Raw genomic sequence first — 24,134 nt, forward strand, 5'->3', positions numbered from 1 at the left:
CATGACACTGAACTAAATTAATCAAGTTCAAACTGTTTGATCATGATGAACTTTATCTGGGGAACCAGAGCAATCTCACAGTGGACAGGCAGATCTGTTTAAAGGGGAAAAGGCTTTCCTCTCTGTACAAACATTACAAACCAGATTTTTAGATTGTGGTGCTGCTATGATAAGGGCCTGAGGTTGATGTCCAAGGCATTGCCAGTCTCTAGAAAGGTCTCAATTCAGTGTTGTTATTGTTAACTAAAATTAAAATTATAAAATGATTTATATTCGTCAGTTGAAATATAATAAAATATTATTAGATGAAAAACTAAAACAGTTAGTTGCCGAGAAAATTTAAGTATACTAAATTTACTCAAACCAAAACTGAAATAAAAATAAAGCAAACTATAAAATAGTTTTTGTTTTTTTAAGTAACAAGAGACTAAAGCACCTAACAAAATTACTAAAATGAAAATTGAAAATAAAAGCTAATTCAAAATGTTAATAGTATACTAAACTAAGTTGCACCATCATTGTCTATGTGATTTTTTTTTTTTTTTTTTTATTATTGGTAATGGTTGATTTTGAGTCTTTAATTGCACATATTTTCCTCCTCTTTTTAAATGTACCTATGCTGTCATTTAAAGCATTACATTTTGGAATATTTACTTTTCATAATAATTAATTGTAGCATTTTTTTTTTTTTTATTGTTTAGTTTTTAGTGGAATTTTTTTATTTACACAAAATAGCATAGAAATTGAATGAAGACCATTAATCAATTATCAACTATAACATGAAAATATCTATCGGTTTATTCTATCAGCTACAATTTTAATTTCTAAATTCCAAATTTTTCTTTTTGAAAACTGACTTTAACAAATTTAATTTATTATAATTACTTATTTTCTGTGGATAGAGTTTTAACTTGCATTTCCCAGGACAATTGCGCAGGCTTAATTTGTAGATTTGTACAAGTATAGAGCTAAAATAGAAGCTCTAAGCAGGTTCATCAGTTTGCTGTGCTCCCACACGGCCTGCTCTGTCCGCTCGCTCTCGGTTAAAAGAAAACACATCTAATCCACGAGAGCATCACGCACATGCAGCTTAGCTCTTCACACAGTTCACCAGCAGTCTGTTAAACTGCGCCAGGCCTTAAAAAGGTAGAGCACTCATCATCACATCTGTTAAAACAAGGCCAGACAAAGATTGGAGAAAAACAGGGTTAGAGTAGACAGGCTGGCTACTGGGATTACAAGTTGTTGCTTTTAGAAGCCCGGTTTTCTCTGACAATTACACTTGTGCTCTTGGCAATAGCATTTGTGCTTTCAAATGAACTTACAAGAAATGTGCATATTGCATATGAGACAATTAGTACACAAACAAACAAACCTCGCAGTGCCAAAAGCACAAGCTACATAATATCAGATACAAGCCACACAGATCAAGTCATTTGAGACTCGTCTCTTTTTGATACCATTCACTGTATGAGTGAGTGAAATCAAAATGATCAGTAGTGAAAGCCACGTGAGCTGGCCAGCATTGGTTGCTCAATGCAAGTTCATTGGACGGAAGCTTTGTACACTGGACAGACTGCAATACTTTGTAATATCTTCAGTATCCAACAAGATGCATTATAAGGCAAATAAGCCAAAAACAACACATATAATCAGTTATCAGGCCATGAGACATCATGTTGAAAAATATTCAGAGAATCAATACATGAGGATGATGATTGTTTTTATTGGATGCTTTCATTGAATAGATCTGATCCTTCCTCCAACACTCCACGTATGCAGCTGGTTTCAGAGAACATTTGGTGATTGGGAACATTGTAATTGATTTCACTTAATTTAGGTAATTGGATATTACATTGATTTATCTAAGATCCATCATTTTCATCTAAATGTCAATATATAATGATATAGATCCACAGGCTTTAGTCACAGGCTATGTTAAATTCATATTTGTAAGTGGTTGTGCTCATATTTTCTCGGACAACCATCACAAGTTAACTCCATCACACATGTAAAGACAATGTTTGGGATTTTAGGTATTTTTATTTATAGTCACCAACAATATCAGGAAAACAAAATGGCTACTACATTTAGGCTAATAAATGTGTGATGTGCAAAAAGATGGTTATTTTCTCAAGACTCCATGAATCATGTCTGACTGAATGAGTTAAATTCAATATGAAACCATCTTGTAGTCTCAATAAATTGGAATTAATGCTACAGTTTGATTGTTTTTATAAGTAAAATGTGGCAGACATTTTTATCTTGGTATATGGTGACTTGAGTGGTGTGCAATTAAACTCATTTTATGAGAAAATTTAACCCAAATATTGGTGAAAACCATGGAGCATGCTGAACAGATTAATCCAGAACAATTCACTGATACCTATACTCAATTTTGTAGCATGTCTAAAAAATCATGTCTCAGTTATATAATTTCTTAGGGTCCCGAGTCTAATCTGCTATTCCCAGCCAAGCTTATTGATACATTAAATGTATACATTCCTAAAAAGTCCTAATATCAGGAGGCTATAATGTGATTCAAGCAGGGCTCATAAGAAATCAGTGCACGTCAGCTCGTGTTCATTATACCTGCTGACTCTGGTGTGTTTACCATCACGCTATATGTATAAAACACAATAACTCAATCTTACCTGCCAAAGCATCGGGCTCTATACCAGTTTCGTTGTCTATTCCGCATATGATGAAGTAATGTGCGAAGCGACAGGGCGCTGACCCAGAGCCGCTCATAGTCGCGCTCATCTCGGCTCGAGCTGATCCGCTTTGTTATAGAGACCCGACCAGCTCCATATCCAGCGTCCCCAGGCAAATGAACTGAACCAAAGTGAGGTTGTAATAAATACTTATCGCTACGTTTTCGTGCAGTAAGCTTCGGAAAGCCGTCTATGACTATCTAGTTTGGTTTGAAGAGCGTTTGATGCCGTGTTTGCGAGTTGTAGCTGCTTTCATGAGCGCACTCGCACTGCTCGCGCACTGACGCATCGCTTCAGCTGATCACACTCAGCCAATCCAGTCCTTTCAAATGTTTGACCACAAGTATTTGTCTGAGAGAGAGAGCGCGTGCAGTGATGTACGCATTATCTTTAAAATGTTATGATTTACCAGCAAATATAAATCAATGTATATTTTTCATATATCAATATATTTTTATTATTCTATTATACATCAGATTATCTAAGAAAAATATTTTTATTTGCACATGTAGTGTTTTAATACATTCCTGATTTGGACCAATGTATAGATAGGCTATAATACAACAGTGTCAAAGTGTTTGTTATAGTATAAGCCTACTTAATAAAAAGATGCCATAAATCAGAACATTTAAATAGTCTTTATGTTGTTTCTACATTAATTTGGAGATTCAATGTGATATAATGTATTACAATATAAAAACAATATTACAAGTTTTACTGTTAGGTGCGATTACTCGCAATTAATTGGGATACAGAAACATTTATTATTAATTTGTTAATTTTTTTAATCGATTGACAGCACTGGTAGGCTATGTATATTTCTGAGCGATATATTATAACAACATAACTTACTGTTTTAAATGTTGCATATTAAGTTGAATAAAGCTGAACATCAGTTTCTGATTTCTCGCCAAAGGATGAAATGTTGCGTAGGCCTTTATAATTTAGCTTTTGATGTTTATTTTATTATTTATTTACGAAGTGTAGCCTACTGAGTCCCCCTAGTGGGCCTCGTTCACCCAGTGGAATGTACAGTAGTCTAGTGGCCAAAAGTGATGTCCAAATGGGACATTTGCTTCTAATGACCCTACACTATACACACACACATATAGGCCCTATATATATATATATATATATATATATATATATATATATATATATATATATATATATATATATATATACATACATGTATTTTATTTATTTTTTTAATGAGGGAAGAACAAAACACTAAACGTGGTAGCCTCTTCATCTGACACTTTTTTTTTTTTGTGCCAAAACAGGCAAACTACATCACTTACAGGTTTTATTTTACTATGTTCTCTCTTGTTTTTGCATGTGTTCATAATTTCTTTGTATGACAGCCCGGCCAAAAATGATGTCCGCACAATTTGGCATGTTTCCTTGGATTATCACAAATAAATAAAAAATGTCTATGCAATATAATTACAAAACCTTTAACAGACTTTTAATAACATTTGAATAAAGGGTGGAGACATCACTTTTGGCCACTACTGTAAGTGACTCAAAAATACAGAATAATAAACATATAATAGCCTATCTGTAAATGGTATTACAGCCAGATGGCACCAATCTGCCAATTTTAATTAAATACTGTATATCCGTTTCCACAAATGTGAAGGTAGCCTATACTGGGCCTAAGATCAGCTAAATTACTTTGAAGATATATTCACATTTTGAAGATGCTAACTTATTTTTCACCTACTGCCTACAATACGCAATTTCAATATTTGCGTATTGTGGCATAGGAAGAAGCCTGAAGTCAAATCTATTTTTAAGTGTAATGCATGTAGACAATAACCCTGATTTCAGTTTTTTGTGCACCATCAGTCCATCAGTAATAGTCAGGATGAAGAATATGAGAGTTTTGACACGAAAAGGTCAGGCTCAGCAAGTGCAGGCCCAAACTACAGCACCAGTATATGAGAGAGAAGCGCCAATGGTAAATTCATCAAATCTAGAGCTCTGTGCATCAAATATTCTACAGCATTTTTACCTAAATATGGGTTTCCATTAATGAGGACTTAATTAGGAGAACTTTTCTTGTTTCTAGAATGATGTGTCATGAATTACCATTAGCAAAAATCTACTCCATCACACAGGGCATGAAATCGGCCAAAAGCTCGGTCAGGGAGGATTTGTAATTTGACTTTTAACATTTAGCTAGCAAATTGTTTGATCTCACACTGTCCATTTCAAGTCCACTTTGTTGTGTGGAACAGGTGGCAATAAAATCGGCAAAAAGCAGAAGAACTCGGTATGCATCAACATTGTAAGTAGACAATTTTTTTCACACTAAATCTTTATTTGAGAAAGCAGCTCCATCTAACATTCCTAAAATGGTCTCTCTTCTAGCCTGGTCATCCCGCACCCCTTCCATTAGAGGTCGACCTATTAATCCTGATCCTTTTAATGTTCAAGATTAATTACACAAAACTATGCAATTTACTACTTCTTTTTTTTTAATCGCTTGACAGCATAAATTTTTTACATATCCAAGTCAAATGTTATCATATTTTAATACCTATCTAAAATGATAAATGATAGAAAACTAAATCAGTTAAACAATAATAATATAGCTTTTACTGATTATTTTATTATGCATTACTGCAGTGATATACACATTTTTTTATATCTATGCTCATTCAACATAAATCTGCTATGTATTAAATATTATGCTATGTAAAATATTCATGATATGATATATGTTCTATCATCCACTGATAAGTTACAGCATTATGCCCAGCATATTACAATAACGCCATCTGTTGGTTAAACTGACGTGTTGCTTCTGTCTCTGCATTTATAAGTAAAGTAATTTATCAGTTATTCTCTCAGATATAACCATCTCAGTTTTCCAGTTTGCTAAAACAAATTAATATTATGATAAATAAAATAAAACAAGCTGTGAAGTTCATCGGTGCGGTGTTTCCAGAAGTTAAAACACAGGTGAATAACCAACAAACAATTTAAAATGAAGTAGACACAATAAATATAAAATAAAATAAACCACACAGACAATAAATTCAGACTGTATGTACAGAAATTAGGGGTGTCATAGATTAAGTAACTAAAATTATAATCATTGAAATTAATTACAAAAAATAAAAAGTTTTAAGTAGTTCTTCAGAGATCTTCATTTTTGGGTGAACTATCCCTTTCAATTAATCATTTAGGCCTAAGTCCTTTTAAGGCCCCCTAGTGGGCGCTTACCCCCGGTTGAGAACAACTGCCAATTGTAGAGTTTACTCTACTGTCTATGAGTTTACTAGTCTCTATTGATATTAAGCACTCTACAATCCCTGTCGCATGTTGACAGAAATGGTTACCATGGTAGAGTATTTTACCTATACAAACTTTCAAGTGTGACGACTCTGTTGTGGGAGGGGCCGTCTCATATGACAGATAGGGGGTCTAAAGGTTTTTGTACAGCACTGCAATCAATGAATAACGCTGAGTCCACACTTCACTGCCAACTATTCCCCAGCTTTAGCTGAGTCCAGTGACCAGTTGGTGTCCGCAGTGGAAACCTCCACTCACCTCCACGAACACAGGTGTTCAACCACTAAATATTCAGAAACACGATCTGTGTGAGGTGACGCATGTTTATACCACACCCTGTACACAAAGAACGAGCACAGCGCTGTTACACGCCCGACAGAGACTCAAACACCTGACGCTCAACACCAACTCCATCTGCAATGGCGGTGGAGGCAGACTTTATGCGGTCGGTGTTGCCCGTTCAGGGCGCTTTTCACTCGGAAGACTCTTCTTTAGCTATACCTCAGGCGGACAAACTCGCGGACACTCACCGGCTGAACAGACTACAGAAACAAGTGCAGCTCACTCTCTCGCGGAAAAGAAAGAAACCAAAACTGCCAGGTATGTAGAATGAAACCGCATTAAATAAAACAAACTATTTAGAGATAATCAGTGTTTTGGCTTGGAATAGGAATACAGGTGTGTAGAGTAGCCTACATTTATATATTTCTCACAAAAACAAAGGATGTCAGTCAAATGTTTATGGTCAGCTTTCACTGGTCCTTTGTTCTCAACTTTGTACTTTCACTATTTTTTTCATTTGTGTTTAAAATAAGTTAACATGCAAAAGAAAATTGATTTATTCTTGCTTTCTTTCTTTTTATTGTACTTTTGATTTATACCATGGCACTGAATGATAATATATTGTTTATCTTAATATACTGTAATATTTACATAGAACTTCAAGGTACTTGGAAGAATATTTGAAGTCCAAAAATATGGCTATCAAATATATAATATAATAATATTTAATATAATTTAATATAATACAATATAATTTCCAAAAGTGTCCAAATAAACACATTTGTTAACTTTTTGGTAGTAGAGAAATGTGAACCATACCTTAGTTTGTCAGAACTCACTCATTCAAACCTATTTAGTAGGATTTGTAAGTGAGCATGAGGAATATGTTTTCCATTATATTGTATTGTATTGTATTGTAATTTGATTGTGTGTGTTTGGGGCGTTGCAGATTCATCTCTCTCAGACAGTCTGTCCAGCTGTCATATTTCAAGTAGTTCATCTTTAGGAAATCTATACGTAAAGGTAAAAACTATTTTCCAGTGGGATACATGTGTTCTTTAAACAATAGTTCACCCAAAAATGAAACTTCTGTCATAATTTAGTCCATGCAATGAAAGTGAATGGTGACTAGGGCTGTCAAGCTCCAAAAAATGGAGGCAAAAAGCTCCTTAAAGGTAGTATAAAAGTAGTTCATACAACTTGTGCACTATTTATATTGTGCACTTACCTCATTTGTAAGTCGCTTTGGATAAAGGCGTCTCCTAAATGACTAAATGTAAATATTCTACATCATCTAAAGCTGTATGATAGGTTTGTGTCCACAATTGTCAATGCCTTTTGGGTGAACTATTCCTTTAATATCACTAAATTCACTTGAGATAATAACACACACTATACTTTGCAGCGTATCTCCGCCAATCATGAATCTACAAGGTCGTTGCGGATGGTTGACCGATCTCAGTGGTCAAGTGCCGAGCCGCCTCGATTTCACAGAGGCTATGGAAGCTTTCGTTACACCACCAAAAGAGCGGGATTATGCTGGGGGACCAATTCTCTCACTCTCCCCTCGTCCCCTACAGCCAACCATTCCCATATGAACAATCACCCTCTACGTTACGCCCGCTCTGAGGTTCTGCGAAACCCGAGGTTGTACGTTACCGGCCTGTCGGCTGTCACTCAGCCCACCAATATCTCTGTGAATGAGAACAATCACATAGATGCCACAGATGATGTGTTTTTAACCAGCACCCCACTCAGTGCTCCTGCAGAGAGGAACAGGATGGAGTTAGAGAAACACACCCTTCAGAGGACCCTCTGCAAGCCGAGAGAGGGGGGTTTCGGTGCTCACGAACAATCAGAGAACGTGTCCTGGCAGAGCCGCGTCCGGAAGCCGAGTCTGGAGTTTGTTGCAGGAAGACGACCCTCCCAATCTGGCTCAGAGATCAGCATGGAGGAGCAGTCGGGAAGTTTAGTGAGGACAGAAAAGGTGGAGGTCAAGCAACATTCAGTGACAATGTCAACAAAGTAAGTCAGTAGTTTAAAGTTTTAGCTACTTAATCTTCGTTATTTTGTTTTTACATTGTTTTTGAGTATTGAGATTTATTTTAGATTTTTGTTGTTTCAATATCACAGAAATATTAATGTAGTTTCTTATTAGTAATTAAGACTTAGCAATAAAGTGTATTTTATATATGTATGTATTTATATATATATATATATATATATACTATTTTAGATTTTCTATTTTAGACTATTTTAGATGGAATGAACACTGTATTTCTGTCTTGTGTGTTAAAGGAAAATCAGAAAAGGTGAACTTGGTACCGAGATGACTCTAAATCAGGCTGTAAATCTCCTGGAACAAGATAATATGGAAACACAAATCACCGCGGCAAACTTCATACAAAACCAGTGCTTTAACAGTCCTGATGCCAAGAAAAAGGTAAGCGATACTTGACTCTAAAATAGCACATGCTGTTATGATCCACCCAAAAGATGATGATATTCTGTATCTCACACAGTCCTTAATGTCTAGCCTCAATGGTTGCAGTGATAACAAACACTTCTGGCAAAATTAAACAATGAGTCATAGTTTTACATTGTGAGGTGGGACTTTAATTAAGAGAAAAAGAGGTGTGGAAGAAAGTGAGAGGAAAGTATTTAGTGTGGTTTACAATCCTGTCAGACAGTAAGTAATTAATATGACAACAGTGTTTCACACAGTCTTTGTAGAGTTATTTTTTTGCTGTTTATATTCCTCAGTACTTGACCTTTATAGACTTTAAAACATTATGACAAACATTAAAGGGACGGTTCTCATTAAAAGGGATGGTGTAGTCTAGTGGTTTAAGATACAAGCTGGGCAATTCATGAACTAAGACTGTTAGTAACATCGCCTGCATTTGCTTCGAATCCAACAATAGCCAAAAAAAATCATAAAATAATAAAAAATAAATAGTTTTAAATGCTAAAATTGAATTTAGACATAATAACATTATAATGTACAGTATGAAAATGAATTTTCATTTTGAAATTTGCTAAAGATTATATTTAACAGTGTTATTAAAATATTAGTGTTTTAAAAATTAACTTTAAATGAGAATTATATGATTATAGAGGTAATATAAATGGAAACAAATAGGGGAAATGAGCATGCAGTGCACATATCCAATATCAGTCAATTACGAGATATTTAAATCTCTCAAATTGGCCAATAACCAATATGGTACAAAAATATTGTGCATCCCAAAAAAAATTTTGTTTTTGTTTTTGTTTTGTGCATTAATTACAGTTTAGGACACCAGCTTAGGAAAGTTTCATGTACTACTGTATGTAGATGAACTATAATGTTAATAATCACAGAGCTACCTCCCCTGTCCACCCATAACGTTTATGAAAACTAACCTGCAATTTATTCTTAATTGTCAGGGTTGTGACATTACAACCGTTAGCACATGCATACACACACAACCGCCCATGTTTACATATCAACAGTAACTCAGCAACTTCGTCTGTCCTGATGAAAGTGTGAACTGCACCGGTATGCAGAGGTTAACCAAGCATGAAAGGTCAATTTCATACACTACCATTCAAAATTTTGGAGTCAGTAATTTTTTTTTTTCAGCAAGGATGCATTTATAATTTCACAAATGCTTTACATTTTAAAATAAAAGCTGTTCTTTTGAACTTTCTGGAAATATCCTGGTGTCTACAAAAACTGTTTTCAACACTGATAATGGTAAGAAATGTTTCTTGAGGAGCAAATCAGCATATTAGAATGATTTCTGAAGCATCATGTGACACTGAAGTAATCATGCTGAAAATTCAGCCTCACGGGAATAAATAATTTTTTAAAATGTATTAAAATAGAAAACATTTATTTTTAATTGTAATAATATTTCACATTATCACAGTCTTAGTGAGCATAAGAGACTTCACAGAAAAACATTTAAAAAAAATCTTTTTTTTAAAAACTCCAAAATGTTAAAAAGTAGTATAAGTTTTAAAGGTAAAGTAGCAAAACCAGGCTGTTTAATTAAGTGTCAGAGAGATGAATTAATTACCAATGTTTTGGTGCATGAACCTTGACTAACATAAGTAGACTTGCTGCAAAAGAGTAAAATATGACCCATTTAAATTTTGAGTTTTCTTATTTTATCATGTTCTATCTGCTCAGGTACATTATCTTCAAGGCATCCCAAAGCTGCTGACGCTCATGCAGAATGAGAGCGAGGAGCTCCAGCGGGCTGCCGTTAACGCGCTCCGAAATATTGTTTATGAAAACAATGAAAACAAAATGGAAATCAAAGACTGTGAGGGGCTTCCAGTGATCCTGAGACTGCTCAAGAAGAACCGAGACATCGAGACCCGACAGCAGCTCACTGGTAAAGGAGATTTGCGCCCTATACTGTATATTTCATTATGCAGCCAAACTTGACTTCACTTTAGCTGATCCTGCTAAAACTCCAGCCATGTCTCCAACTATGAAAACATCCAGATCTTGAAAGCGTGACCTCTACCCTTCCATTAATCTTGCAGATGTTATTCTCTCTCCAGGGCTGCTGTGGAATCTGTCTTCTCATGACCTTCTGAAAGAGCAGCTCGCTAGAGAAGCGGTCAAACCTCTCACAGACAGTGTGCTGGTGCCCTGCTCAGGCATTTCTGAAGGGGAAGACCCCAAGTTGGAGCTCCTCGCTGACCCTGAAATTTTCTACAATGCTACTGGCTGCCTGAGGTATTACCAACTGAAATACAAGATACAAAAGGTTGAAAATGATTCATTCTGACAAGCCAGGCTGTTCTTAATAGTGCTAGTACCGCTCAAGTTGTGCTGTGCGTTATTAACGAACCAATTTTAAGTGTGTTTGGCACTGCCATTCAAAGGTGTGGGGTCAGTAAGTCAAAAGATTTATACTTTTATTCAGCAAGGATGCATTAAATTGATCAAAAGTAACAGTCAAGAAATTTGTAATGTTTCAAAAGATTTGTTTCAAATTAAATAAAAAAGCGGCACAACTGTTTTCAACATTGATTAAAAAAAATCAGTATATTAGAGGAATAAAGGATAATGTGACTGAAGACTAGAGTAATGATGCTGAAATTTCAGCTTTGTCATCACAGAAATAAATTACTTTTTAAAATATATTTAAATAGACAAGTTATTTTAAATAGTAATAATATTTCACAATATTACTGTTTTTACTGTATTTTTGGATCAAATAAATGCAGCCTTGGTGAGCAGAAGAGACTTCTTTCAAAAACTAGAAAAGAAGTCCGTCCCTAACTTTTAAACTGTAGTGTAGATATTCTTATAATTACTTATTTATTCAGATCATTGCACTTTGCATTGCATTTTTCCATAAAAGGTGTTTTTAAATAACAAATAAATCTTTTTATATATATATAGAAATTTGAGTTCATCCGGTCCGGATGGACGTAAAGCCATGCGGGACTGTGAGGGTCTCATTGAGTGCATCATCTACTATATCCGTGGTACCATTGCAGACTATAAACCTGATGATAAGGTACTTGCATTAAATCCCCATCTTTAGCAACAGCAACATTGAGTCTTTCATTTTTATGTCTAATTATTAAAGGGGCCATATCACAAGGAATCCAATTTTCCTTGATCTTTTAAGATAAAAGAGCTCTATGTGCCTGTAGAATAAAACCTTTTATAGCTTTCAGAACACAAAAACGAAAAAAAAAATGGGGAAAAAAGGATTATTAAAACTAAGCTCATTCTGAACACTCGCATTGTGACACAAATGTTTCCACATTTACGTCATGTTATATTTGTTCCCAAAATGTTGATGTAATGTTATATTATCTAATGTGATCCCGAATGATTATTCCAACTTAATGATTAATTCTTCTTTTCCAGGCCACAGAAAACTGTGTGTGCATCCTGCACAACCTTTCTTATCGGTTTGAAAGTGAGGTGCCTCGTGTGGATTCCCCGCTGATACAACAGCCCAAACAGAATCACAATGCAGAAACTAGCAACCCCGGCTGTTTCATTCTCAACAGTCCCAAAAACTCTGAGGAGGTTAGTATTACAACCCTAGATTAAAAAAAAAAGCATTTCAAATTCAAACTTGGCTGATTTAATAATATAGCTGATGATATTTTGTATATTGAGTGTAAGACTGACCAAAATACCCATTCCTAATGCAAAGGTAGTGGTGTAGAAAAACAAATTGTCCTCATATGTGGCATCATATGTTGTGGCTCAGGAAGCAGATACAGACTATCCTCTACTCGAGGAGAAAGGCAGCCCTAATGGTGTGGAGTGGCTCTGGAGCGCCATCACCGTCCGCATGTATCTCTCTCTCATTGCCGTCAGCACAAACCAACACACAAAACAGGCGTCCATTGGAGCGCTGCAGAACCTCACAGCTTGTTCTGGAGAGGTATGATCTGGAAATTAGCTTCATTAAAAGAACTATAATCAGCTTTGACTACAATTGCATTCAAGCTTAGATTAAAGGGTTAGTTCACCCAAAAATGAAAACCTTTCATCAATTACTCACTTTCATGTCATTCCAAACCCTTAAGACTTTCCTTCCTCGCCTAAACACAAATGAAGATCTTTTTAATGAAATCTGAGAGATTTCTGTCCCTCCATTGCAAGTCTATTCACCTAAATCCTGACTAGGGTAGTCACGGTACAAAAATGTCAGTAGTCCGTGCCAATAGCAGTCAAATTTTGCGGTTCTCGTTACCAATTATTTCTGTACCAGAGCAAAAACGATTAAATTAATTACTTAACCAATGGACGAGACAAAACAGGACATTTTTTTATCACTGTCAATCAACGCAGTTTCCAATTCAATCGCTCTTTTAAATACGGTTGTCAATCCAGAAACTTTGCAGTGTACTTAGCAGCATGAAAAACTAAACTTGTATTCAGATTATGAATGGGTACTAAACAGAAAGAGAAGAACCCTCCCTTTATAATCACTAAGGCTGTCAATCTCTAAAACGCAAGCTCACTGAATTCTGCACTCGTGTGAAAACTCTGTTATAATAAAAAAGGTCTTAATTGTACAATGAACCTCTTATTTACATCGTGTTTACACTTTGTTGGTTATGATGAAAGGATTCGTGAGCATGTAGGCGTTGAACAAAACAATACCTTGTGCATTTTCAGCTGTGTTGAGCAGATTCTGACTAGCACCTCTGATAGGCCATAGCATTTCGCGCTCAACAGATTGATTTTCATTGGCCTCAATGCTTGTAAAAATGTGCTGTTAATAGAAATCTTTCCACGGAATTTCAGAAGACCAAAAAATCTGGAAGCTTAAACGTGCTTTGTAACATACGAGGATGAACCTCATTGTTTCTCATGCGTCAAGCATGCCTTTGGTAAATTTCTTTTACCAAATTTAGTGCTTCGCTGATGTCCGTTTGCTGATCAATGTTTATATGTGAATAAAAGCCTAAATTAAATCTGTTTATCATGTAAAGCAATCGTGTCTCTCCAGAAGACTTGGATTAAATCGTTTTATGAGCTTTTTGAAGCATGAGAGTTTTTGGTGAATAAACTTTCAATGAAGGGACAGAAATCTCTCAGATTTCATTAAAAACATCTTCATTTGTGTTCCAAAGATGAACATAAGTCTTATGGGTTTGGAACGACATGAGGGTGAGTAAATAACAGAATTAAAAAAAAAAAATCTAATTTTAATTACATTTTATTTTTATTTTTAATTGTCTTTGTATCGCCATTAGATGTCCCAGGCCATCGCACACTTCATCGTGCACAAGGAGGGAGGCCTATCTCAGGTGAAGAAGATGCTTCAAGAAGAAGAGAAGGAAGAGATCAGAATATCTGTGTCCCTGCTAAAAAACATCTCTCGCTACCGAGAACTGCATGCTGAAATTGGTGAGCTGCCATTATATACCAATATACAGTACAGGCCAAAAGTTTGGACACATTACTATTTTTAATGTTTTTGAAAGAAGTTTCTTCTGCTCATCAAGCCTGCATTTATTTGATCAAAAATACAGAAACATTTTTTTTAATATTGTGATATATTATTACAATTTAAAATAATTGGTTTTCAATTTATTATACTTTAAATTATCATTTATTTCTGTGATGCAAAGCTGAATTTTCAGGAACATTACTCCAGTCTTCAGTGTCACATGTGACATCCAGTCTATCACATGGTCCTTTAGAAATCATTCTAATATTCTGATTTATTATGAGTGTTGGAAACAGTTCTGCTGCCTAATATATTTGATGAATAAAAGGTTAAAAAGAACTGCATTTATTCAAAATAAAAAAATATTTTCTAATAATATAAATCTTCTTTACTATCACTTTTTATCAATTTAACACATCCTTGCTGAATAAAAGTATTGATTTATTTAAAAAAAAAAAATTACTGACCCCAAATTACTGACCAGTAGTATATATTGCTGTTACAAAAGATTTCTATTTTTAAAACATTTGCTTCTTTTTTATTCTTTTTTATTTTATTTTATTTTTTATTCATCAAAGTATCCTAAAAAAGTATCACAGGTTATGAAAAAATATTAAGCAGCAGAACTGTTTCCAACTTTGATAATGAATCATCATATTAGAATGATTTCTAAAGGATCATGTGATAGACTGGAGTACTGATCCTGAAAATTCAGCTTTGCATCACAGAAATAAATGATAATTTAAAGTATAATAAATTGAAAACCAATTATTTTAAATTGTAATAATATATCACAATATTAAAAAAAAATTCTGTATTTTTGATCAAATAAATGCAGGCTTGATGAGCAGAAGAAACCTCTTTCAAAACATTAAAAATAGTAATGTGTCCAAACTTTTGGCCTGTACTGTACGCAAATGGCACATGTCAGTTTTTTCAGGGGAAAAAAGCTAATGAACATCTCTACAGTTAAACAGGTGCTGCCGGAGCTGGTTGCCATCCTCCCAAAATCTGACCGAAGCGTAGAGCAGCCAATAGACGTGACCGTGACGATATGTCACATCCTCAACAATCTGAGCAATGCGTCTGTATTGAACACCACTGCCATCATAAACCAAGGAGCGTTACCCAAGATCATCAGCATTAGCACCAAAGACAACGGGTACGGTTTCATTTTCAGATATGTAATAAAAGTCATGTATGTTCAGTTATATGACTTGTTTAATTCATACATTTAATTTTCAACTAAATATAGGTTTGGACCCACACGGGCGGGCCAAGCGGCCTGTATTTTACTTCATACCCTGTGGAGACATTCAGAGCTGCATAGCAGTTTCAAGAAGGTGAGATTACTACATGTTTGCATCCCGTAGTGTCCATGAAGTAATAAAAGTGTTATTCTCAAATATTTTGGGGCAAATACATAAACAAACTACAGTATAACAGTCAAAGATCAGTTTAGGGCAGCTACTCAAAATATTGACAGTGTTTACAATGAAGAAATTAATGCAATTAATTGTTCGCGAAGCCAACTATTGCAACCACCGTTTCATGCCGACTTTAAATCACACACTTTAACAAAACATTAGGCTACTTTATACAGTATATTCCACAACTGTGGGAACCCTGGTTCTTTAAAGTGTGTGGGGAGGTGAATTAAAACAAGAAATAGGTTTATTTTTTATTTGTTTTATTTGTCTTTAATCACATTTTTTCAAGTCATCTTGGATGTTTGCTGAGGTTGAGAACCACAGATCTATAGAGTGCTCAAAAATGAATTCACATGTTAGTGTTTCAGATTTTGGCTTTCACGTCATATTTACTCTTGTCATCTGTTTTTCAATCTATGGCAGGCTGGTTACAGGAAAACAGACTTCATAAACAACAGGACAGTAAAGGCTGTGAATTCTGCTCGTGATTAATGGGATCCAGAAATGAATTGCAAAGAAAAGGCTTTTCACCTGTTTTCTTTGGAAAGATTAAAAACGGTGCTAATATCATGGCTTTGGTTTTTGTATATGTGTTTTGTCTTAATTTAATACCTATTAGATTACTGTGTTTTAATAATAGTTATTATGTCTGTCAAATGTACACACTTTTGTTTTATTTATTTTTTCATTGATCTTTTTAAGATTTGTACTGCCTTTAGTCTGTTTAAATAGTAATATTAAAAGCACTTTTATCTACAAAGCTACTTTTTGTGTATCTGTTTTTCTTTTGTTTTTGTTGTTTTTCTTTCTTTTGCAATGGGTAGTAACTTCTTAGCCTTGTGTATTGAAACACTGTATAATATTTTGATATTTTCAAATAAACTACCATATTTTCTCCAGTCACTGAGGGGTTAATGTCTGTTTGTTTTGTTACCATGGTTCTGTTTGAGAAGAGCTTGCTCTCAACGCTCATGTAAATACGTTTTTTTAAGCATAAAGCATTAATAAAAACCTCAAAGAAATTTGGCATGATCATTTAATACTGGTGATGATTTCTGAAATCTGAGAATCAGGTTCAGGAAGTGATTTAGTCTTTTGAATAATAACATCATCATAGCGATGTTGAGTCTTTTGAATAATAACAAATCGTAATCCTCGGTGGGAGGGATCAAACGAAAGATCGAACTCTCTTAACGTTGCCGATAGAATCAGAACTGAAACAAAGCGTTCGGATAAAACTGCCGCGTACATTCGTCGACAATAAATTACTATGGTTTCATGTTTTTATAAAAGTACAGGAGCTCGCTTTGACTCCAAAGCATTTAATGTACTTTGACGTCACATCCGTAAACAAAGAAGCTCATGCAAGCTGGGCTGTACCAATATGTTACTAGAGGGTGCGTGTCAGTCTTGTCGGGATTTTATTTATATTTTTTATTGAAAAAACAACAACTTTTCAATAAAAGCAACATTTTTCGTTCATATTCTTTTATTTAGTTTCTCTTTCTACCCGTTGTATGGGAATTTATAATATTAGCTTTAATATTTTTATCGAAGACAAAACGTCCAAAACCCTATAGATGCGTAATAATAGATTACCCCTATTTCACAAAACAGTACAAGTCAAGTCATTTTAAAGAGCCCTTTAAAGTCCCACAGAGACGGAGTATCGATATATTTCATCTACAAATCGAGAAAAGCTCGGTTGTCCACTGTTGTTTGCCAAGTCTCCACTGTCGGGGACTTGACTCAGGTAATTGTTGCATAATAACAGTTAGTTTTATCTGTCTAGAGTTTATATAAGTGATATTTCTTGGTAAATTCAAAGGGCTGGACAATGGTTGTGTTTACATAATTAACTCAAATGGATTACTATGCTTTTATAAGCGAGCATTGTTTGAAAATTACCGTAAGTGGAACACGTACGTCGGTGCGTAGTTCGCTTTATTAAATGGCCAGACGCGCTGACGTCGTCTTATTTATTTCACATACAACCCATAAAGTTAATATTTTCTAAGTCCACGTTGCTCATCTTTAAACGGACTGGGGGTTTGCGTGATCTGGAAAGTCCAGTTCGGTTGCTCGTCTGCTTTGACAGTCTGCTCGTGTTTTGCCCTTGTTTGTGTGCTGAAGATTAGGTCACGTGTGCATCGCAGCTGAGCGCAGTGTGTAACTGCGTGTCTCGCGCTGTTTACTGCACCTCCTTTTAGGGGCCAAAGCTGCACGAGCCGTGACCGATGCCAGTGGTGCTGTCATCGGTGCCTCCTAATTTAAACCTGGCTGAGGATGTGCATATGTGCATGGCTTTCTGTTTTTACCATGCGAACTATTGAACGGGTCTAATAGAAGAGGAGGTCGCAGTGTTTTTCCCCTATGCTTAAATCAGATGCTCTCTTTTGGGAGTAACAAGAATGGAAGGGCTTGAAGTTGTTATGTAATTGGGATTTCTATTGGAACCAGGCTCCAAACACTGGTTTAAGTATTGGTATTTGTTACTGTGTTAATTGTTATAGACTTGAGTTGAGACCGTTCAGGAGCAAGTTGAGGCACACAGATATACAGTTCATATAAGTACCCTATTTTGCACGACATTATGGTTTTAACATTATAATAAAACTAAATAAACAATGTAAGCATGTCAGCAAATTATAGTGACTTTATTATTGAAGGACAAAAGCATTTTAAAGGGACAGTTCACCCCCACATTTTTATTTATTCAGTGAGCAGTATAATTTATTTTTGTTTCATTTTGAATTCTATTATTTTCACATTTCCAGTTTTAATTTTAATTTTAAAGTTTAGTAATTTTTCTCTGTGCTTTTGTCACGATTTATTTAAATGTTTATATTTGGCTTTATTTAAAAAAAATAATTGTATAGTAATTTTAGTATTTAAACTTAAACTCATTTAGCTGTTAATGCAACATTCTGAATTTTCATTTAAGTTTTATCGAAGTTTTTCATCTAATATTTATATATGATTTTATTTCAGCTTTTTAAACCAGTATGTATGACTTTTTACTTCAGTGGAACACAAAATTAGACGTTACTGCATTTTTTTCCACATACAATGACATAAATGGTGAATTGTTTCCGCCACGGAATAAAACAATTAAAAGACAATAGCGACTTTTTATCTCACAATTTTTACAATTTTGTTTCTCACATTTGCAGGTTTACATCTTGTAATTCTGACTTTTTCTCTCGCAATTCTGACTTCTTTTCTCATAATTGTGAGAGATATGCTTACAATTGCAAGTTATAAAGTTCAATTCTGTGGAAAAAACTTCCTGTAAAACTTTTAATATAAATTGCAAGTTTATATCTCACAATTCTGACTTTATAACACAAATACGACTTTATAACTTGCAATTACGACTTTATTTCACGCAATTTTGTGTTGGGAAAAAATCTGAATTGTGAGATGAAAAGAGGCAATTACCTTTTTTATTTTTTTTATTCAGTGGCGGAAACAAGCTTCCATAGTGACTGAGATTGTGTTCCACAGAAGTGAGAAAGGCATACAGGTTTGGAAAAACATGAGGGTGAGGAAATGAAGATGAACATTTTTGGATGAACGCTTCATTTAACTCAAAATGTGCAGAGAATGTTGTTTTACAGTAGGCTACCACTCTGAGACAACTTTTGTACTTATGTTGTAACAATTGGTAAACTTGTAATTACTGTAGGTAGTCAAACAATCAGTTTTGTCAAAGCATCGTGCATAATAGGTAGGATTAGTCACTAGCTTATCCGAATGCATTTTATTAATTAATGAAGGGCATTGTTTATTTATTTTTTTTCCCTGATGCTGACTCAACATTTACAAGAGTTGAATAAGCTTAAAAGACTAGCAGTTACTCGGTTACATGATCAGGAAACAGGTGTGTAGTGGAGCCCATAAAGGCAGAGGAGTGTAATGAGATAGGTTTGCTTTTGAAGATCACGCTGCTATCAGGAGTTATCTGTTACCCAAGAGACGGCACCGGTCAACGTCTGAATCACATTTAAAATACAATGTCCCTTTGTGGATGAATACCCACATGAATATCACTGAGCCCTTTTGTTGCCCATTTATTTTCTCTAGCCTTTGCAATTCACTTTTCTTTGTTATGGCAACGAAGCTTTATGTCCTTGTGGAATTTTCCAGCTCTAACCTTCCCATTTAAAGCATCAGCATCAAGCTCGTCCCAAAAACACCCTTAATTTTAGCCACAAGACAAGTGCCACAGGTGCATTGTGTATGTTACCTTCCCAGCAAACACAGAACGTTGGCACAACATACCCAACCAACTTCTAACAACGTTTTAACAACATGGTCAAAAGGTTGCTATAACTACGTTGTGTGGTGAAGGTTGTTACAGGTCACAGTGTTGACAATGAACCACCGTTCAGGGCCATTGCTTAACCCTCTGATGGTTTACGGGGTCTTTTTGACCCCAAATGACTTTTGCTCAAATTAAAAAAAATGTTCCCTTTGTCCAAATGGTATGAAACCTTCTACGGCTCTCCACACTTTCTAGATCTACAAAAAATTTTTTAAATTGGAATGATATCTGTTTTTATGTTAGCGTGACAAAAATTGTGACACTCGTGGTCTTCGGGGTCTCTGGAGACCCCGCAATCAAAATAGACAAAATTCATCATCAAAATCAGAAACAACGCAGAACACATCGACAGAAATGGCACAAATAAAGTGGCACACTTCCACCAATGCAAAAAACATCCACAATGCTAAATTATTTTGCTCACAACACGCGTACACACACACACACATATAGAGGAATACATTTTTGAGACTATAAAAACTGTTCTCTTATCATTTGTCAAATAAAATCATCCAAAATGCAGTACCACCACAAAAATAAATTGGTGACACTGACACATTGAAAATGTGCACGCACACGCACACGCACACGCACACACACATGCACACACACACACAGGAACATTTGTAGGGCTATAATTTGTCAAAATTATGGGGGGGGGGGGGGGTTCAGTACAAAAAAATGCTAAACTTTGACAAAAATATTTTATTTTTGTTATAATTGTGATTTTATAATATTTAGATATGAATCCAACTGAATCCAACTTGTGAAAAGATATCTTTCAGGTAGTCAAATAGCAAATAGCATATAGTGGAGCTCTATGGCCATCTAGTGGTTAAAGTGATTTTTATTTTATTTTAAAACTGCATTTTCCAAAAAATGGGCATAAATGTTACATTAAACCATTTAAAATGATCCATGTTATCCCCATGAATGAAAGTTAGAAATCTGGGTCTTTTATAAAGTGAATTTTACATCAAATGCTGTTTTTTTGTAAAAAGCTTATTTAAATAAATATTTATTTATAGAAATTTAAAAGATATCATAAATTCTCCCAAAACTGCACAAATGTTGAGTAAAAACATTAACAAACAGAATAAAATTACATTTGTAAAAAAAAAAAACTATTATCTTGTTACAAAATTAAATGTTATTGTCTGGGGTCTCTGGAGACCCCAAAAAACACGAGTGTAGACATAAATAAAGACCATCATTTTTACATTTACATTTAGTCATTTAGCAGACGCCTTTATCCAAAGCGACTTACAAATTAGGACAAAAATTCAGCGAGTCATCATAAAGAGGCAAAAACAACAACAACGCAAGAAGTGCTCAAAATACGAAGTTCAGGTATTATTCAGAGTAGCATAAGCCTGATAAGTGATGTTTCAAAGGGAAAGGATTTTTTTTTTTTTTTTTATAAGGTTAAGTGCTCACGGAAGAGATGGGTTTTCAGCTGTCTTTTGAATGTTGTCAGGGATTCTGCATTCCGGATGAGGGTGGGGAGAGCGTTCCACCAGCATGGAACTGTGAATGAGAATGTTCTGGAAAGTGATTTTGTGGCTTTCTGTGATGGAACCACGAGACGTCGCTCGTTGACCGATCGTAGGTGTCTGGTAGGGATGTAGACTCGTAGGAGTGAGTGAAAGTAGGAGCCTAGGAGGGAGCTGAGCCTGTGAACCCATCAGAGGGTTAAGGTTGTGCCTAGGGTGTCTGGACAACCACTGGACGACATGTGTACTCGTCACTGCCCTGAAGCGCGAAAATCAGCCTTTTAAATTTCAACTGACCGTTAAGCCGTCTCTCATTCTTCATCAATCGTATCCTTGCGTGAGAATTGCGTTTAATTTACCTCCGCTAAATAAGATACGTAATTATTCAAACACAACCTACAACCTCCTTGTCTAATGTGACATTTATTTGAACATCTTCTGGTCAGATATGACAGATATTCAACTTTATGCCAAAAGTATGAAGCCAAAATTACTTTAATGATGAGTAATTGATTTCAGCACTCCTTGAACTGGCAGCGCCAGCCTACTTGTTGCACGTTTATGTTTTTTCCTTTTTTTAGAAACGCACATAAAAAAATAAATAAAAAAAGTGTAACTGCTCGCACACCTCTTTATTTTTTCCTTTGATTTGTCGTCTCATTCGTTTCTTTGCTAGAATTTATCATGTCTGCTCATGCACAACGTTAGTCCACTCCCTGTGTAAGGTTTTTTCCCCCCTTTTTTCACAAATGTATGACTTTTGGAAGTGCAATTTGATTACCATATGCAGTTTTCATAGTTGAATTAGCTAACCTTCTATGTCATGTTTACTCTTCAAAGTGTAACTTAGGTTACACTTGCAGGTGTTACGATGAATTTACTGTTAGGCCCATAAATAATAATAAGGATTAACAATATTTAAAAAGTATATAATTATCTACCATATGACTAATTAAAAAAAAACATAACATGCTAAATGGGGGATATCTATATCTAGCATAAAAAAAAGAATTGTCAGAACGTCGTCTGTTGCCGCGTCTTTTAGAATTCTATTGTCGCGCAGCAACGTTGCTACAGCCCTGTCGCGTGTTGCGAGCACGTAGACAGCGACGTTGCCATAGCAGAAATGCAACGTGCCACAGTGACAGACGGTGCCACAACGTAAATGTGTGGTTATACCATAGACTGTAAAAAATGGGTTATACTTATACACCTTATTAATGCATTTGCAGCAGCCACTCACAATGCCACTGAACGATGAACGTCCCACTTCCACATCTACGGTGGCCAGTGAGGAGCAGAACAGCGATACCGAGTCATCGGAAAGGTGCGACAGTATGACCTCTTCTAGCGATGTGGACTCTTCTCGCCAGAGCTTCACCAGCGATTCGTCCAGCAAACACAACTCTCCTTCCTGTAGGTGTCCCACTAAAATGCATAAGCAAATAAATCATAAGCTTATTTGTGTAGATTTATTTGACACTAGATTCATAGCAGAAGGAGATTAACATTCATTCTATAGGAATGTACTGTTTGATAAACATAAAAACATTTTTAAAATCATTTTGTTGCATGTTTTTGTTTTTACATTCTTTTTTATATATTTCAATTTAGCTTTTAGTTCTGATTTAACAATTTAGTACTTAAACTCTTGCCAACTTACTGCAATGAAATAATTCAATTTTTTTTTTTTTATATTTGTATTTTATTTTGTTTTAGCTTGATTTCAATGACCAAAAATAATTGTATTTCTTAGTTTTAGTTAACAATATCAACCTCTAAACATATTTTTGTTGTTGTTTATAGTGTATATAATAAATGGTCTTTTAACCTGTATTGCCACTGTGTCTTCAGGCAGCCCACCAAAAACTATAACGCTTGACGAGGTCATGGCCTCGGCCCGGGACCTTTCTAATCTGAGCCTGGCTCATGAGATCGTAGTCAACCGAAACTTTCACATAGAGGCTCCAGAGCTACCTCAAAACAGGTAATAAACTAATTTATAATTTCCAGAGCTGAGACCCACTTGATGTTTGGTATAAACAGGAATTAAGGTTGATGATCAAGAAAACGTACACAAGAAATATTCAATTAAAAGATTTAAGTCTATATTTATGCAGCATTGTATAGCATCTTACTTTTGTTAATGATTTAAAATTAATATAATGAATAAATAAAATGATTCCAAACCTTTGTTTTTCCTCAAGCCTGGTGAAGAGAGTTAAGGATATGGTGCACAAGGCCTTCTGGGACTGTCTTGAATCGGATCTGAACGATGACCCCCCTGAGTATTGTCACGCCATCAACCTACTGGAAGAGATCAGAGAGGTAGGTTACACATTTACTCTGATAAAATGATGAAAAACAGTCTGATGGTAAACGATTCATTGATCACTTATTTTTTCCTATCATCAAAGACCCTACTGTCCTTCCTTAACCCCGGGGCCAACCGCCTGCGTACTCAGATTATGGAGGTTCTAGACATGGACCTAATTCGCCAACAGGCTGCCAACAATGCAGTTGATATCAAGGGACTTGTGTCTTACATCATCAACACTATGGGCAAGTTCTGTGCGCCGGTCCGAGACGATGAAATCAAGAAGCTTAAGGAGAACTCAAGCGACGTTGTGAAACTGTTCAAGTATGTTCAAGGT

The 24,134-nt window shown here is 35.3% G+C and overlaps 3 protein-coding genes across 7 annotated transcripts in view; 2 read left to right on the forward strand and 1 right to left on the reverse strand.

The window, feature by feature from the left end:
- The window catches only part of dennd5b (DENN/MADD domain containing 5B), a 37,076-nt gene extending 34,076 nt beyond the window's left edge, over window positions 1–3,000 (reverse strand). For 4 of the 5 annotated variants that reach the window (XM_082166929.1, XM_082166927.1, XM_082166926.1 and 1 more), the window contains exon 1: window positions 2,655–3,000. In XM_082166929.1, the coding sequence (XP_082023055.1) occupies window positions 2,655–2,763 (109 nt within the window). In that variant the 5' untranslated portion in view covers window positions 2,764–3,000. The remainder of the gene's footprint in view (window positions 1–2,654) is intronic. The other variant, XM_082166928.1, reaches the window with a different exon arrangement.
- Window positions 3,001–6,207: 3,207 nt separating this feature from the next.
- On the forward strand, window positions 6,208–16,232 carry pkp2 (plakophilin 2). Its single transcript, XM_082168109.1, has 13 exons — window positions 6,208–6,617; window positions 7,249–7,322; window positions 7,705–8,324; window positions 8,598–8,742; window positions 10,477–10,684; window positions 10,857–11,034; window positions 11,707–11,824; window positions 12,184–12,348; window positions 12,536–12,712; window positions 14,034–14,187; window positions 15,200–15,392; window positions 15,486–15,573; window positions 16,084–16,232. The coding sequence occupies exons 1-13, from the start codon at window positions 6,437–6,439 to the stop codon at window positions 16,150–16,152; spliced, it is 2,370 nt and encodes a 789-aa protein (XP_082024235.1). The 5' UTR covers window positions 6,208–6,436; the 3' UTR covers window positions 16,153–16,232.
- A 1,025-nt stretch (window positions 16,233–17,257) lies between these two features.
- The window catches only part of tcp11l2 (t-complex 11, testis-specific-like 2), a 10,253-nt gene continuing 3,376 nt past the window's right edge, over window positions 17,258–24,134 (forward strand). Inside the window, exons 1-5 of the mRNA XM_082168146.1 lie at window positions 17,258–17,413; window positions 22,713–22,896; window positions 23,335–23,467; window positions 23,688–23,808; window positions 23,898–24,132. Of these exons, the coding sequence (XP_082024272.1) occupies window positions 22,725–22,896; window positions 23,335–23,467; window positions 23,688–23,808; window positions 23,898–24,132 (661 nt within the window). The 5' untranslated portion in view covers window positions 17,258–17,413; window positions 22,713–22,724. The remainder of the gene's footprint in view (window positions 17,414–22,712; window positions 22,897–23,334; window positions 23,468–23,687; window positions 23,809–23,897; window positions 24,133–24,134) is intronic.

The sequence above is a fragment of the Leuciscus leuciscus genome, assembly GCF_965113295.1.
Source record: "Leuciscus leuciscus genome assembly, chromosome: 4".
Classification (NCBI taxonomy): domain Eukaryota; kingdom Metazoa; phylum Chordata; class Actinopteri; order Cypriniformes; family Leuciscidae; genus Leuciscus; species Leuciscus leuciscus.

What these genes read in the sequence shown, in the direction of transcription:
- pkp2 (XM_082168109.1), top strand. Translation starts at nt 6,437, where the DNA reads ATGGCGGTGGAGGCAGACTTTATGCGGTCGGTGTTGCCCGTTCAGGGC. An exon ending in TCAGTGACAATGTCAACAAA is followed by an intron (nt 8,325 to 8,597) that starts GTAAGTCAGTAG and finishes TGTGTGTTAAAG; the next exon opens with GAAAATCAGAAAAGGTGAAC. An exon ending in AGAACTGCATGCTGAAATTG is followed by an intron (nt 14,188 to 15,199) that starts GTGAGCTGCCAT and finishes ACATCTCTACAG; the next exon opens with TTAAACAGGTGCTGCCGGAG.